This window comes from Clinocottus analis, unplaced genomic scaffold, assembly GCF_023055335.1.
Source record: "Clinocottus analis isolate CAN_PGR_092001 unplaced genomic scaffold, fCliAna1.0.p SCAF_24, whole genome shotgun sequence".
In the NCBI taxonomy this organism is placed as follows: domain Eukaryota; kingdom Metazoa; phylum Chordata; class Actinopteri; order Perciformes; family Cottidae; genus Clinocottus; species Clinocottus analis.
Window position 1 is genome coordinate 5515001 of NW_027175976.1, and position 15351 is coordinate 5530351.

Consider the following 15351-nt stretch of genomic DNA (forward strand, 5'->3'; position numbering starts at 1 on the left):
TCTAATTACTCCACCATGTCCATTTAACCTGGACGCACAAACATCTGCACACTCAAGACCCCCCCCACCAATCACAATGGACCATTCCAGGTCTGTTATCGTAGTCCAGTCCATTGGCCCGTCCGTGTCCTTGAAAAGGACGTTAATGAACTGTGCGTGCTCGGATAGCAGGGAGCCAATTAGTCGTCGGCTCTCTGTTTAAATCCGTGTGGAATAATGAGAAGCAAACCAAAATACATAGAAACACTTTAATTTTTTTTCTGGCAAAGTGTGAATCTTAAGGACAAATTTATATAAATTCCGAACACTTCAACAAACCAAAGTCCATTCATCAACTATAATGTTATGTTTTTATCAACGGCCAGAGACTGACGTTTTGTTAGTTATAAATTATTAGTTGCAAGACTTCTGGGAGAAAGGCTTATTTATTGTATTGGCAACAGTTGGACAAGATGATTGATACCTCTCCTGTGACTGTCTGTTAAATACAAAGCTGGAGCCAGCAGCCAGTTAGCAAAGCTTAGATTAAGACCAGAAACACTCTGTCCAAAGGTAACAAAGTCTACCTGCCGGCACCTGTAAAGCTCATTAATGAACCTGTTTCATCTTGTTTGTTTCATGAGCATGACACTCCAGTTCTGTCTCTGGTGACAATAAAACTGGGGCAATAAAAACATTAATAGCCAAGATAAAATCTGTGTAGAGAAGCAGGTCTTTTTCCATTCATTACCTCACTTCTTTGCTCTACTTTTGTGCTCCTTGGAGTCATCTTCTACTTCCCTTCCCACGCAACACTTTGAAGAGAACCACTCAAAACAACTCGGAGCACTGTATGTTTTATTTTCGGCTGTATTTGTTGAAATGTTCAGGCTTTTGTTGAGGTCGCTGTTGCTCTTTTCTCTTGTGGATTATCAAGTCATTTCTACGGCTTTTAAATCTCGTGCTGTAAAGCAGGTTAGAGGCTGATATTCTTGTTGACAGGAAGCCTACCAATATTTAAAAAAAAGATTGCAGTAGTTATTTATTGATGCCTTGATGCTGCACCTGTGATGTTTTCAGGAACTCAAAACAGAAAATTTGCTTGTCAAATGACACAAAAGGAGAGAAGAAGGTGGAATGAAAAATGCAAACAATTCACTGTGATATGCTGGAGATATCGGAGATGTAAAGATGGTACTATGTAAATAGCATGACCTTATGAGTCAATCACTAGACCCTTCAAAATAAATCCCCTTCAAAAAAGATTCAGGTGTTTCAACTTTAAAGCCGTTGCAGGTTTCATGTATCGGCAGCAGAGTCGTCCGTGATGGAAGCGGCAGCATAACTTAACCTGAAGCCGTGAGCAGCAGGTGACCCGCCTGCTCTCCTCGGTTCAATCCCCTCCTGTGGATGTCCCTGTTGGCCAACGCCCACTTTGTCCACCAGCCAATGACACACGGTCTAACTAGAGGATGAAGGTCGCTCATCTTCCCGTGAGACGCCGTGCTCATCAAGGCCGTTCAAGGTCGCCCAGCTGTCATTTGCTGGTTCTCCCACCGGAAAGGACAAAACAAAGAAAAGAGGCGTGGGCAGTATTGTCATATGCACAGTGATGTGCGACAGCGGTAAATACAACTGGGGATGAACTTTGACTTCTAGTTTCACCGTGGAAAAAGGCAACTGTTGCTTTCTGTAGATTCACAATCCAAATAGCAGAATGAAATTAGGGCAAACCGGTTGAATCCACACGCTTTCGCAGTCAAATGAAGATGGGACATTTTGGCAGCAGCCTGTTTCTGTGATTCAGGGTAATGGAGATGCAGTCGTTGAAGCATACATGAACATTGCCGCAGGGGTGAAGACATCAGCTGGTGCAAAGAAGAGGCTTGAATTTGTTCCATTTTTAAACATGCAGGCTAAAAGGCAGTTACGGGACAGCATCCTCGGCCGATCTCTTTGTCATAATGTGGACACTTTTCATGGCCAGAAGCTGAGATGCAGACGGAGGGGGTTTGAGCGCGTGCAGGGAGAAACATCCAACTCCCAGGAGAACAATGTGGATGTCATTAGAGGACCTGAATGGAGTGGTTTGCTCCCCGAAAGAATATAAATCACCCCGGTCAACAGAAAATGATATTCTAATCCTCATCATTTATTTATGTGCGCTTGCTATCTGTGAGAAGTGTGCATCGCTTTAACGTTGAAGTGTGTGTCCAGGGGATGTGTGTGCACATTAGCATGTCTGTGTTCATCTGTCAGGGGGAGGCACCCAGCAGATTGTGTATTATCATGTTAATGCAGAGGCACAAATTAAACCGTGACCTCTCTGGATTTATTGAATTTAATGGTTTCTAATTAGAGATGTATTGCTTGCTGTGTTTTGTCCGGTGTATTACCGGTAGAACAAGAATCCGCTTGTACATTTTCATCTAATTAACCTCCGAAATAACAGTTATTTTGCTTTTTAGTTGCATCTCTCTGGCAGTTTATCCTCCGCGGGTGGTGCTCTCAATACAGTGAAGCGGAAGCTACACGTATGTAGAACGAGGGTTGAATTTTCTAACCTGGCTTTCTTTCATCAGCGTCACAGCAGGTGGCGTGTGTGTGCGTGTGCGTGTGTTTGTGTGTGCGTGTGCCAAAAATAAACGAGTGGAGCTGCAGAGTGACTTCTTCAAGACTCTCTCAAACACACAGACATTGCTCTCTCTCTCTCTTTCTGTCTATCTCTGTCTCACACACACACACACACCGTCTCTCTGGATCATCGCTCTCTTGCATTCCTCCGTGCTCTCTCCATCTCGCTTCATGCGGCGGTTTTCCCAGTGAGAACGGTTGCCGTGGCAACGCCGTGCAGGCATTTCATGACTATGATGTATGGGCGGCTCTGTGTGAACACGCGAGGTCTACTTGCAGACTAAATTTAAGCCATGTACAGCATTTTATGACTATTTTATGGTTTTACCAGTCCTGTCAAAGCACACTGTTGTTTTCTTTTAATGGGATGCTCCCTGTGATTCCTATGAATATCATATGACGATGGATGCCGGCAGTGGGTGGCACCATTTTGTGTCACTGTGTCGTTTCCTCACGTGTGCATCCCTTTAAACGCTTTAAGGATTTAAAGAACCAACCATTTTATTGCTATTTCACTTTGTATCAGTCACTTGTTTGCATGAGCAGCTCAGTATGCACTACTGCTACTGAAATGTCATCGACAAAAAAGCTTGAAACAAGCAATAAATGGTGTTTAAACGGGAGGAGATCCAACTTCATACGTCTTGAATATTTTCTATGTTTTCTACATTAACCCCACTCTATTTTCCCCCTGCTTTATTTATGCCAAAGCCGAGGATTTAATGAGCCTGTCACACGTTTCTCAGCTTGCCTCTGGGCCTGTGTGTGTGTGTGTGTGTGTGTGTGTGTGTGTATGAGAGCATGTCACCCTACATCGATTTATGATGCCTAACAGGGTAGAGCAATCCACCCAGGGTTTTAGAGGAGGCCATAACCAATATAGCCTTTCAGCTGAGTGGCCTCTTGGGCTGTTGTCTGTGTAAAGGCAATTCTACGCTTTTAACCTGTTAGTGCGGAGGTGGAGAGACAAAACGCTGTGGTTACTCCCAAAGCCACAGGACTAATTTACCTTGTAGTCACAGCCTTCTAGATGAGGAGGTGCAACAAGGGAGGAACTGTGGAGCAATGTAGGAGATTTAGTGGATATTAAATCCCAGAGAAAAACTCTTTATGGCTCATGATTGCAGCACAGGGACGGCTGTTATACAGCGGCGAGCTTCAAGCCTCTCCAGGAGTACTAACCTTGAAATGTTACCAAAAAAAGAAAGCAGCTATATTAAAACTTTGTTTTTTTTATCCAATATGGCATTTGTGACCATTTTCCTTTCCAGCTCACTATAAAAACAATAAGTGAAGGCCTTCATTTCAAAATAGGAATTGATGCATCAATCAAGACATACCTTATTAAAAAGTGAACTACCTCCTGTTTTTCTCCCTCAGGGTTCGTTTCCAGGGAACTTACACTTGGTTCTGGTGTTGCGTCCCACTACTTTGCTCCAGCGGACTCTGTCAGACTTCCTGTTCAAGTACAACAAGGATGAGTTCAAAATGAAGGTGTGACTTGAACATTGCATGTGTCTTTCCTTCTTTCTGTATCGCAATAACGCCTCATATGATCAGCTGGTTGTGTTTCATCAGGTGGTGATGCTGAGTTCGGTGACTGAGCTCCATGCCTATATCGACCCAGGACAACTGACCACGGAGCTGGGAGGAACGCAGGAATACCGCCATGACAGCTGGATCTCACACCGCACTGTATGTACACACACATTCATTTTGAAGTATCATTTTTTTGTGTGTTTCACGCTAAAAAAAAAACCCTGCGACCTGTTTGTCTCCCTCCACAGGCAATTGAGGCTTTCGCCCTCATGGTGAAGACCACGGCTCAGACCCTGCAGGCGTTTGGCACTGAGCTTGCAGAGACCGAATTACCCAACGATCCCGAGGCCACCACCAACCTGCTGCACACACACGCTCTGAAGAAGGATAAGATGAAGGTCAGACACACCTTTCTGTCTGCTCCACGCATGTTAACCCACTACAGTTAAAGAGCAGTTACGAAGGCAGGCATTTTGGGGGTGATAGTTCTGCCACAAGAGGGTTGAAGAAAATGATTTGTTGGATTTCCAGGAGGACCTGCAGGTGGCTCTGTCTCAGGGGGGACGCCTGTTGGAGTGTATAAAGGAGCCTCTACAGGCAGATCCTGAATACAGCATGACCAACGATGAACTGGAAAACTTGGAGACCGTGCATAGGTAGAGGAAGGGATGAAGGCAAACATCAACAGATGAGGAAGTTGTCCCTGAACGCATCAATGAATCCTCTCTCCTTTTCCCCTCCTTCCTGTCAGACTCCTGGGTCAGCTGGACGAAACAGAGACGGCGTTTGATGATTTCTGGGAGCGTCACCACACCAAGCTGGAGCAGTGTCTCCAGCTCCGCCATTTTGAACAGCACTTCCGTGAAGTGAGTTGAATTATGGGATGTGTGTGTGTGTGTGTGTGTGTTGCTTTGGACGGCCGACTGGCAATATGTGTGCACACAAAGCAACACATTAACAATGAGTGTGTTCACAGGTGCGCGCTCAGCTCGACGTGACGTCCGAGCGGCTGTCAGGTTTCTCTGAGGTCAGCGTAAGCCCCGCCCACGCTGAGCACGTCCTGCGAGAGCTCAGTGGACACGAGGACAAAGCCTGTGTAAGACAAACACACACACTGTCCTGATTCATCATGCAGCACATGCTGAACACTTTGACCTTTGATGCATCCTTGAAGCCATATGGCTAATGATATAATCAATTTGATGCCCTGTCCCATCCCCCACTCTCTGCACAAGCTTCACATGTGAAAATGCTGATATAGGTTATTTAAAAACCGAAAGAGCTCGACTCATTTGTACAAAGCACGTGTCCTGCTCCTGCCAGCGGAGAACAGGTTGTTTCATGGCCAGCGATGGATCGATGACTTGTCCGCTGCTGCTCGCTGACTGCCCCGTATTCTCCCCGTACCTTTGATATTTCCGATATTGAGAACGAACATCTCCGCTGCGTTTCAACAGGATGCGCTGGACCGTGCCCTCTCCCTCGCATGCGAAGGTGACAGGTTGATAGAAAATTCCCACTATGCGGAGGACTCCATCAGGCCCAAGTGCAGCGAGCTGAGAGGAGTGTGCGAGGAGATCAGCTCCACCCTGAGGAGCAAGAAGAGCCTCCTGCTCAGGGCGATGGAGCTCCACCACGCTCTGGAGAAGGTAGGAGTGTGGACAAAGATGATCATTTTCCAACTTTTTAAAGACTTTGTAGTCTATAATTTCGATCAATGCTTCCCTCCCAGGCATCGCGGTGGTGTGAGAACGGCATCTTCCTGTTGGCCAGTCAGCCAGTGGACCGCTGTCAGTCTCAGGATGGAGCTGAAGCAGCTCTGCAGGAACTGGAGCGATACCTGGACACGGCGACGCTGCACACCGTCGCCGACCGCGGCGCCATCTGCTGCCAGTATGAGGCGGTGCTCACAACTCAGCTCAGGGTCAGTAGGAAGTGGACTTAACAGATTCAATCGTATTGGGTTTACCTCTTTACGTTAGTTTGCTGCAATATCTGCGCTCGTGTTTGGTCTCCTTCAGGACCAGGTAGAGGGAGTTTTCCTGAAGCAAAGCTCCGTTCAGGAGATGTTTGAGAAGAGACGCGTCAGCCTGAAGAAACTCGCCGCCAAACAGACCAGACCAGTCCAGCCAGTGGCACCGAGACCTGAAGTGAAGTCTCCGCTATCCTCTCCCAGTAAGCCCGGATCAATAGATGAACCCCTTTGATGAAGAAGACTTGATTATAAATCTTCTGACTTGTTTTTTTTCTTTGTCCTCCAGATCAACAGAGAAAAGACAGAAGATACTCTGCAGATAATGCCCTCTGCAAAAAGGTAAACGCATGACTATTAATCGATTGATGCAGTCAATCTTGAAACTGCATTCGATTGGACTTTCCTTTCTTTATGATGATCAGTTCGAGTTAATTATTACTCAAAATGGTCCAAGATGTTTAGTCAAAAACTGCATATGAATGTGTGTTCGTCCAGGTGGAGTCTCCCTTGCATATCGGTGGCACCAGACATGCTTCTCTCTCAGAAGAGGAAGAAAACCTGGCAGTGCTTCGGCGGTAAGGGAGGGGGCGGGTCAAAGGTCATCCTTTACAACCAGTGGTACTGTAACTGACAGAAACTTCTGTTTCTCTGTGTTGCAGCCACGTGATGAATGAACTGCTGGAGACAGAGAGAGCGTACGTGGAGGAGCTACTGTGTGTGCTGGAGGTAAGTGTTGGTCACGTCCCTTTAAACGACTGCCGAGATGTGATTCAGTCTCTGCGTCTGCTCTCTGTGTCGGTAACGCGTGTTATATCAAACTCCAGGGCTATGCAGCCGAGATGGACAACCCAGCCATGGCCCACCTCATCCCCAGCACCCTGCTGAGCAAGAAGGTCGTCCTGTTTGGCAACATGTCTGAAATCTACCAGTTTCATAAGAGGTACGCTTCCTCCTCCCCAGTATTTATGCTAAGCTAAACTGCTGGCTCCAGATGTGAGAGTGGTATCAATCTTCTCATGTAACTCTTGGTAAGACAGGGAGTAACTAACTGTACATCTCAAAATAACCTAGACCCTTCATGTTGTTTGTCTCCAGGACGTTTCTTAAAGAACTGGAGGCGTACACTGACTGCCCAGAGCTCGTGGGCCGCTGCTTTTTGGAGAGGGTAAGCACTTACCTCCCCGCTCTCTGTTGTGGCCTTATAACAAACCAATAAAAAAACATTCCTCGATCCTGAAAAGTCAAATCAAGGACGGACATAATGTAACGTCTCTCCGTAGATGAAGGACCTGCAGATCTACGAGGCGTACTGCCAGAATAAACCTCGCTCTGAGAGCTTGTGGAGACAGTGCTCCGACTGTGCCTTCTTCCAGGTAGCCCTTTCACCCCTCACTTTAGCAACACCTTCCTCTCCGTGCGGCCTGTAAGATCGATAAACTCTAAGTGTCCTTGTTGGTTCATGTTTTTGGGATCCAGGAGTGCCAGAAGAAGCTTGAACATAAACTTGGTTTGGACTCCTACCTCCTTAAACCCGTCCAGAGAATCACTAAGTACCAGCTACTGCTGAAGGTGAGCTGTGTCCATGCGCTGTTTTTGACTGTGTAGCCACGTGGTCTCACTGTATTCACACTTTTTGTTGTGTGTTTGCAGGAGTTGTTGAAGTACAGCAAGGGGTGCGACGGCTGTGATGACCTACAGAAAGCGCTCTCCTCCATTCTGGGGATCTTGAAGGCTGTTAACGACTCCATGCACCTCATCGCCATCACGGGATACGAGGTTAGAGACGGTTGGAATGATTCGGAGCAGCCATTCAGCCGGTTGTCCAGTGCAAGAGCGGACCATAAAATATCTGTCCGTCTTCTCCCTCTTTTCAGGGCAACCTGTCGGATCTCGGTCGCTTGCTGATGCAGGGCTCCTTCAGCGTGTGGACGGAGCATAAAAAAGGTCACGCCAAGGTCAAAGACCTGGCCCGGTTCAAGCCCATGCAGAGGCACCTGTTCCTGCACGAGAAGGCGCTGCTCTTCTGCAAGAGGCGGGAGGAGAACGGGGAGGGCTACGAGAAAGCTCCTTCTTACAGCTTCAAGCACTCCCTCAGTGTAAGCTCACATTAAGAAGGTGTTAGTTATCTGGATAGGCAGTTGTAGTGAGAGATGTGAGCTGACCGTGTGCCTTCATTCTCCTCTCAGATGACGGCGGTGGGCATTACAGAGAGCGCGAAAGGAGACAACAAGAAGTTTGAGGTTTGGTGTAACTCCAGAGACGAAGTCTTTATAGCCCAGGTGAGCTCACTCGGCCTCACTGCTTCGATAGCTGGAGAAGAAACCCCATCGCTGTTAACGCTGTGGAATTGATTTTCTCATGCAGGCTCCGACACCGGAGATTAAAACGTCATGGGTGAACGAGATCCGCAAAGTCCTGACCCAACAGCTCAAAGCCTGCAGAGGTAACGTGAACACTCGCGAACGCTCATTTTGCATTGCTTTCTCTGTCTTTGGCGCAACATACCAGCTTTCAACTGCAGTTCCTGTTTTAGATGCCAGTCAGCAGAAGAGCTCAGACTCCGTTTTCCCGAGTCCCACCAGCAACAGCAGCTCCATCTCCCTCAGGTGGGTGTCCGGCCTCGTATACGAGCATACGGTGCGCCCACAGATAAGACGCCTTTTATTTATTTTCATGTTTCCTTCCCCTCGTTCCCAGTCCCTTTCGTAGCAGCGGTCAAAAAAATCCGAAGAAGCAAGAGGAGAAAAAGGCGGAGACGAGCTCGGTGTCCGACTCCTCTTCGTCACCGAAACACAAAGGTAAACGTTTGATGGATCCACTTAGAGATGAAATGTATTAGTCAACTGTGGCTGAGATGCTCCTACTGAAAGGGGTTCGGGTTAGTGAACCCTCACTGATCTTCTTTTCTTCATCACCTTCATCTCCATGGTTCCTCCTGCTGTCTCTCTTACTTACTCTTTTTTTTTTGGTGGGGGGTTGGCTACCTTTACTTTTTATTTTCCTCCATTTCAAACCATCGTTTCCAGATGAACCAGTGACCAGTCCGACCACTGACAGGTCTTCAGTGGCTAAAAAGCGTTTTACTTTGCAGGGCTTCAGCAATCTGAAGAGTCCGAAAGGTAACGTTGGCAGACTGAAAGAGGATTTTAGCTATGACATTCTATATTTAACGAATGAAAAGTTTGATTTATCAGCACTAAAAGACATTGTTAATTTAAATAAATATGGGTGACCATTGTTTTCCCTTTTGCCAGTATAATTATCATTAATTTCATAATAAATACAGAGCATACATGTGCTGGGATATTAATTAAATATTATATTTAGCTCTTGTCTAACCTGACGCTGTATAATATGGCTGTGAGGTGAGCTGGTATTTCTAGTTTTTATGTTGCACTTACTCTGCCTCCTGGTGGTAAAAGTCTAACATTGCTACAAACCTTTAACAAAGAGGGACTGCATGCACACCCGTTCACATTTCAGTCAGCCGTATAAATTCTGTGTTTTTGACCTGAGACCAAAGATGCCGGTCACACAAGTCACAATATGTACAAGCTTCTCGCTTGTTTCAATATTTAATGTTATATTCTTGCTCCATTCTCTTTCCTACTCTTCCTCTTCCCTCTCTTCACTTTTTTTCCGCCTGCGTGGCCAGGCTCGGCCCTGAGCCCCGAGCACGGCTCCAAACGCCACTTGGTCAAGAGTGACCCCACCCCGTTTGGGTTCAAAGGTACACTGTCGTCTGAATACAGGGGTCGGCCTAACACTAGAGGCCGCCATTCATCCTCCCATCCCTCAGCACCAAAGCGTGCTCCAGCGTGTGTGTTTTGATTGTGTAGATTTCACCCCCGTCTCACATAGAAGGATGAAACTGGATAGGATGTGACATAAAACATTAATCCAGCAGTATCAGCTGGTTTTCATACGTCACAGTAGTGTTCATGTGTTGGATGAAAACTGTGTCAAAAGAATATCTGCAGGACATGGAAGTCTTGAAATGTCTCCAAAAATCTGTTTTGGCTCATGAATGCCTGAACACTGCCGTTGCCATGTGCATGACAACAATTCCTTCACAGGTCATGATCATCATCACTGAATTGTATGTGTTGTGCCTTTTTAACGTTTTGGGAATGATTCTTATTTGAGTTCTTATTTAGAGTTAGCTTAGCATAAAGACTAGAAACAGAGGGAAACGGCTAGCCTCGCTTTGACCAAAGGTAGATGACATGAGAGTAGTGTCGTGGTGAACACTTAACAAATGTCTGATTACTTAAATAACTGGATCAATGTGGAGCAGCGTGCACCTGCAGGTTTTGCTCCTCGTCCATTATGCTAACCAGCTGTCTGACGGCAGGACGAGCTGTCTCACTGACTCGCTGGCTGTTTCTCCCCCCTCGTCTATAGAGCCGGCTCCACATGTCACTCTGAGCAGAGTCAGATGGATGAGTACATCTAGTCTGTTACAGAACAAGCGGCGAGGTACAGAGCCACTCTGAGGATCAGCCACTTTGGGTGTTTGCTGTGGTTTGTGGTGGACATGAATGTTTTTTTACAAGAGGTAAAAATGTGGCAAAAATATCCACTTCCCTTTCATTTAGCCTTGTATGGAGTCTTACTGGCTTATCTGTCATTTGGCGTGAGATGCTAAAAGCTATTTCTGCTCTTTGCACTTGCGAGATAACATTTTAAGTCTCACTTCAAGGCTAAATGGCACCGTTTTCTGGAAGGTACCTGATCTACCTCAAATCAATCATTCCCTCTTCTACTGTTGGGTGTTTCGGGGTTTGGGGATGCATGCCATGGACATTATTGAGAATTTATATTATTTTCCAGCGCTGGCTGTCAGAGCAGCCTTGAAATGAGTCCACATGATTCAAATCACTGCGTTCTTCTGATCATGAATCTTGATCTCGCTTTGGTTTGTGTTTTACTGGGACCTGTCCACTGTCTCCACTGATCTTCTCTGGGATTTTGGAGGAGAATTTGATTTGTGATTTGTGTGTGTGTGTGCGTAAATGATTTTTCAGTCGAACATGTTTTGATCTGATGTTCCAGAATAGATTGTGTGGTTTTGTGCTCCTCATGGGAGATGTATGTGCAACTGGGACTCTATTTCCACGTGGCATTCGGTTTGCTGCTGGCAAAATTTCCATTTCCTTAATTCGTGACCCAGGAAACATTTTAATGCCACGGGGAGTTGGAGGGTGTGTGATACAGATTCCTCAAGTCACCTCCCATGTCTCATTGTTCCACTTCTCTCCTCCCCTACAGCCTGGAACAAGGCGTCTCTCTCGGTGGATGCCTCAGAAGAGAATGATGGGTACTCCAGCTCCGAGGACCCCATGAACTCTGACCCCGAGGACGAAGTAGCAAGGAAGCTGGTGAGCCTGAATGTGACGGCTTCTTTTTCTGACACTTTGTTGTTTGACGTTTGCCACATCTGACTGACTGTCTTTGGTGACCTTTCGACCCCTCAGGCTCCAGGAAAGTACACGGTGGTCGCAGACTGCGAGAAGGCGGGACCTCAGGAGCTGTCTGTCAAGAGCGGAGACATGGTGGAGCTAATCAGAGAAGGAGAGGAGGGACAGTGGTAAACATCTAGTTTTCTCCAACAAAGCATTTAATGATTTCTTGCCAACAAAGGATGCCATATGAAAAGATGTTGTCGTTTAATCCTCTGCAGGTTTGTGAAGAACCTCCGCAGCAGTAAGGAGGGATGGGTGGCGGCAGCAAACCTCCTCAGCCTCATCTCAGAGTCCAAGTCATCCCAGTCGCTCAGCAGCTCAGGTATTCTTCTTCTTCTTCTTCTTCTTCTTCTTCTTCTTCTTCTTCTTCTACTTCTACTTCTTCTCCAGACACCTGTTCCTCAACACACCTGTTCCTCAATACTTTAATTGAAGCCGCGATGTGTTCCTCCAACACCGTTGTTTGTCCCACAGACGGCAGCGTCTCGGGGAACCTCAGCACTTCTTCCAGCTGCAGCGAGACTTACACCAGCTTCTCGGACATCAAACCCTGACCCTGTGATCACCATCCCCACGCCCCCCCTCGACCAGAAATGCATTCCATGTGGAATATGACAAAAAAAACATGCAGCTGACAGGAGGACGGATGCGCTTCATCCCACAAACCAGCCATGTACCAGTCAAACAAAACAATCTAAACTATCATTGTATTTGCGAATGCTACCAGAGTTTTATCTGACGGCCTACTACCCCTCCCACATTTTCTGATTATTTATAACTACCTGTCAGTCTAATTTCCACCATAGCAGTATTAAACTCTCACTTCAGATTATTTTTACCTTCAAAGTGATCAACATGCTGGTCTTCTTTAAACATCACAGTATCTGTGACGTACAGAGGAAAGCTAAATGTCCTCCGTCTGATGTTGAATCCTTCTTATTATGTAGCATTGAAGTGGACACATTTGAAGAACATCTGCACTAAAACCAAACCCCTTCAAGTCAACGACATCACAGCACAGCAACAGATTCTTGTGTGAGTCCACAGGTACAGATACGATCAGACTGGTATTTCACATGGCGCTTGAGTGTCGGACATTAATCGTACACTGTGAAAAGTGGCAGCTGGCTGCAACAAGAGAAGAAGAGGAAAAATGCTTTGGGTGCATCTTGGAGCATCTCTGGGCAGGTCGAATCTTCAGGGCGTGTCACTGAGTCTTCTCCCTTTCTTGTACGGGGGTCACTCGCAGGGTGAGGGTGTGTTTGATGCCTGTCGTCTCTGGCGGGCCAGTGGTTGTATTCTTGAGATAACTAGCTGGTTTTGTGGTGTCATCTTCTATTAGAAACACAGAGCCAAATGCATCACTAGGTGAATGTCACCCACAGCACTACCTGGTGGTCAGATGTCATGCACTTCTCAAGCCTCACATACTCACTCACACAGCGAGCGGCAGCTTGGAACAACCTTTGGACCTCTTTTTCTTTTTGTCAACAGTGATTGTCTAACTCGCCTCTGAACTGCTCTGAATTTACCTCTCAGGAAGCCCGAGACGTTGTGTGAGCAGGCAGGTGTGACTACATACCTGCCTGCGTCGACTAAACGTCTTTGTGTGCGTGCGTTCTTGCACACTTCTTTGTTGCTTCAGACAAATCCAACTGGTGTATGTCACCTCCGGAGGATAGAGGGTCATTCTGACGTGTTTAGCTGCTGGATTAAAGTCTAATGAGTTCAGTGACATCCTCCACATTGACAGAAACAGTTAAAACTCAATACTCTGCACATGAATCCAGTTTTAGTGTCGTGCCCACTGCGCTCACCTATCTTTGGTTTGCACTGTGGCAACAAAAGCAGGCTTTGTCCCCGCCTGCCTCTCCGAGCCCCACTCAGGCATGTGACAGTAGCCACTTCTCTACAAGCAGTGCTAACCAGGGCCAAGACCTTTTCTCAACATGTCTGCACCATAATCAAATAACAAGGTGCAAATAAGAAACGATTGCAAAAGTCTGACAGGGGGTGCTGAGTAAACTAAGTTGGCTGTAGTGGAAACGAGGGTGTTGATGGCGCGTCTCTGGCAACAGCTGCACACAAGTCAGCTATGCTATTCTAAACACTGAATGACACCTTTATCATGCCTTGTTTTACACGGGACATGTTTTTTTTAAACCCAACGATTTCTACTGTACCCACATGCTGCACAGTAAAAAAAAAACATTTGTGTGTGTTGAAACAGTGCAGCGTGGTGTTAAACTCAAACCACCACCACCCCAGGGGTTGTATTTGTCCACCACTGTGGTTTTGTAACACACGGTCCCGACTATGATTAGTGCTCGTGATGGTTCTCTCGAGTTCTTTTTGCCGAAAAACACCTTTCCTCCTCAAATCCCAACACGCATGTCCACCTTAGGAAAGGGAAGATTCTTCTACGGAAAAAAATGGACGCTTCTGGGCCTCTGTCTCAAACTGTGAGCTAAATCAGAGAGTAAACTGAGGCAGGCATTATGTGTTGATCCGTGTGATACTGAGAAATGTATGTTACACTTGTACAGATGTGTCCTCGATACCTCACATTGTTTTCCACGAGAGCATGTACAGTGTGAAGAGGATCATGGTTCATGTGAGTCTCTTTGTCTCTCTGTAGCGTCTCTGTCTGTGGCATGTTCCTTATGGACCTCTCTTGTTAAAGCCCTGAACAAGGCAAGTATTTTTTACCAGGCACCATTGTATGTCTTGAGAGTTTATTTTCTGCCCTCGTGGGAGCTGACACGGGCACTAAACTTCGTCAGTGTTCTTTCACGATCACACAGTAAAGCTTCTTGAATGGTTTGTACTTTTTGACTTGGAGGCTAAACAGACGAGAAGGGTTATATTTTTTTGTTTCTTTTTATGCAGCACATTGCAGCAACCACTGTCTTTATTTTCCTATTGTATCTACTGAGTATGGTGTTGATATAAATATATTATAATGAGACATATCTGTGTATATTTGTAAATATGTAATGAATTGTATGTAAAATGAAAAGCAGCTTTAATAAAGTCTGAGATGGTTTCCTTTTAAAAGGTTCAGCCCTTTTTTTGGGGGGGAATTGAAGCTATTATAATTTGTTTGAATAATATAATTTGTTACTGACAACGCCCTGAGTTAGACGATGTGAGCCACGTGGGCTTTTGGAAATACCATTAACCGACATTTATTAATTAAATGTTTAGTTTATGGATTTCAGATTATTATTCAACATAAAATCATTTGGATACATTGAGAATGTTATAAAATATGTATTTTGATCCGGACGTGTAATGTTAAGCACGTGGTATTTAACCTCCAATGAGCTTTTTTCCAGTTTAGACTGGCATGATTTATCCTGGGGTGCGTTCCAATATGTACACCATCCGACCTTCAGTCTCTTTTCTCCTTTATGTATCACTCACAGTCGTGGGAAACAAGTAAATCTCATCATATAAATAAAATAATGTTTCATATTTGTTTGAATACCATATATTATTGTCATATCTGAGGCAAGGAAGATAAAAAAAGACTTGATTTGAGAGGATGTGAACGAGACCAAGCCACGGCTGGAAAGATACAGATGTATAAAGTTAGCATGCGGGAGCCAGACTCCCACCGGAAGTGACGTAATTTGCTCTATAAAGCTAATTTGTCTGCGAGAGAGTGAAATATTGTACAAATAGGACATATATTGGTTACATTAATTGATGCAGGTTGTATATTTAACTGTTAATAGTTGTTTCCGTCTTAAATAA

At 45.7% G+C, this 15351-nt stretch overlaps 1 protein-coding gene across 3 annotated transcripts in view; it reads left to right on the forward strand.

The window, feature by feature from the left end:
• The window catches only part of mcf2la (mcf.2 cell line derived transforming sequence-like a), a 28144-nt gene extending 13514 nt beyond the window's left edge, over positions 1–14630 (forward strand). The window contains exons 5-33 of one of the 3 annotated variants that reach the window (XM_068590395.1): positions 3994–4107; positions 4192–4308; positions 4401–4550; positions 4684–4808; positions 4904–5018; positions 5129–5248; positions 5610–5801; positions 5885–6076; positions 6174–6327; positions 6414–6466; positions 6623–6702; positions 6787–6853; positions 6952–7067; positions 7223–7292; positions 7408–7500; positions 7604–7696; positions 7778–7903; positions 8002–8223; positions 8314–8406; positions 8492–8570; positions 8661–8733; positions 8825–8925; positions 9154–9246; positions 9783–9857; positions 10532–10606; positions 11399–11508; positions 11605–11717; positions 11811–11914; positions 12067–14630. In XM_068590395.1, the coding sequence (XP_068446496.1) occupies positions 3994–4107; positions 4192–4308; positions 4401–4550; positions 4684–4808; positions 4904–5018; positions 5129–5248; positions 5610–5801; positions 5885–6076; positions 6174–6327; positions 6414–6466; positions 6623–6702; positions 6787–6853; positions 6952–7067; positions 7223–7292; positions 7408–7500; positions 7604–7696; positions 7778–7903; positions 8002–8223; positions 8314–8406; positions 8492–8570; positions 8661–8733; positions 8825–8925; positions 9154–9246; positions 9783–9857; positions 10532–10606; positions 11399–11508; positions 11605–11717; positions 11811–11914; positions 12067–12146 (3195 nt within the window). In that variant the 3' untranslated portion in view covers positions 12147–14630. The remainder of the gene's footprint in view (positions 1–3993; positions 4108–4191; positions 4309–4400; positions 4551–4683; positions 4809–4903; positions 5019–5128; positions 5249–5609; positions 5802–5884; positions 6077–6173; positions 6328–6413; positions 6467–6622; positions 6703–6786; positions 6854–6951; positions 7068–7222; positions 7293–7407; positions 7501–7603; positions 7697–7777; positions 7904–8001; positions 8224–8313; positions 8407–8491; positions 8571–8660; positions 8734–8824; positions 8926–9153; positions 9247–9782; positions 9858–10531; positions 10607–11398; positions 11509–11604; positions 11718–11810; positions 11915–12066) is intronic. The other 2 variants (XM_068590393.1, XM_068590394.1) reach the window with 2 other exon arrangements.
• Positions 14631–15351: the final 721 nt, after the last annotated feature.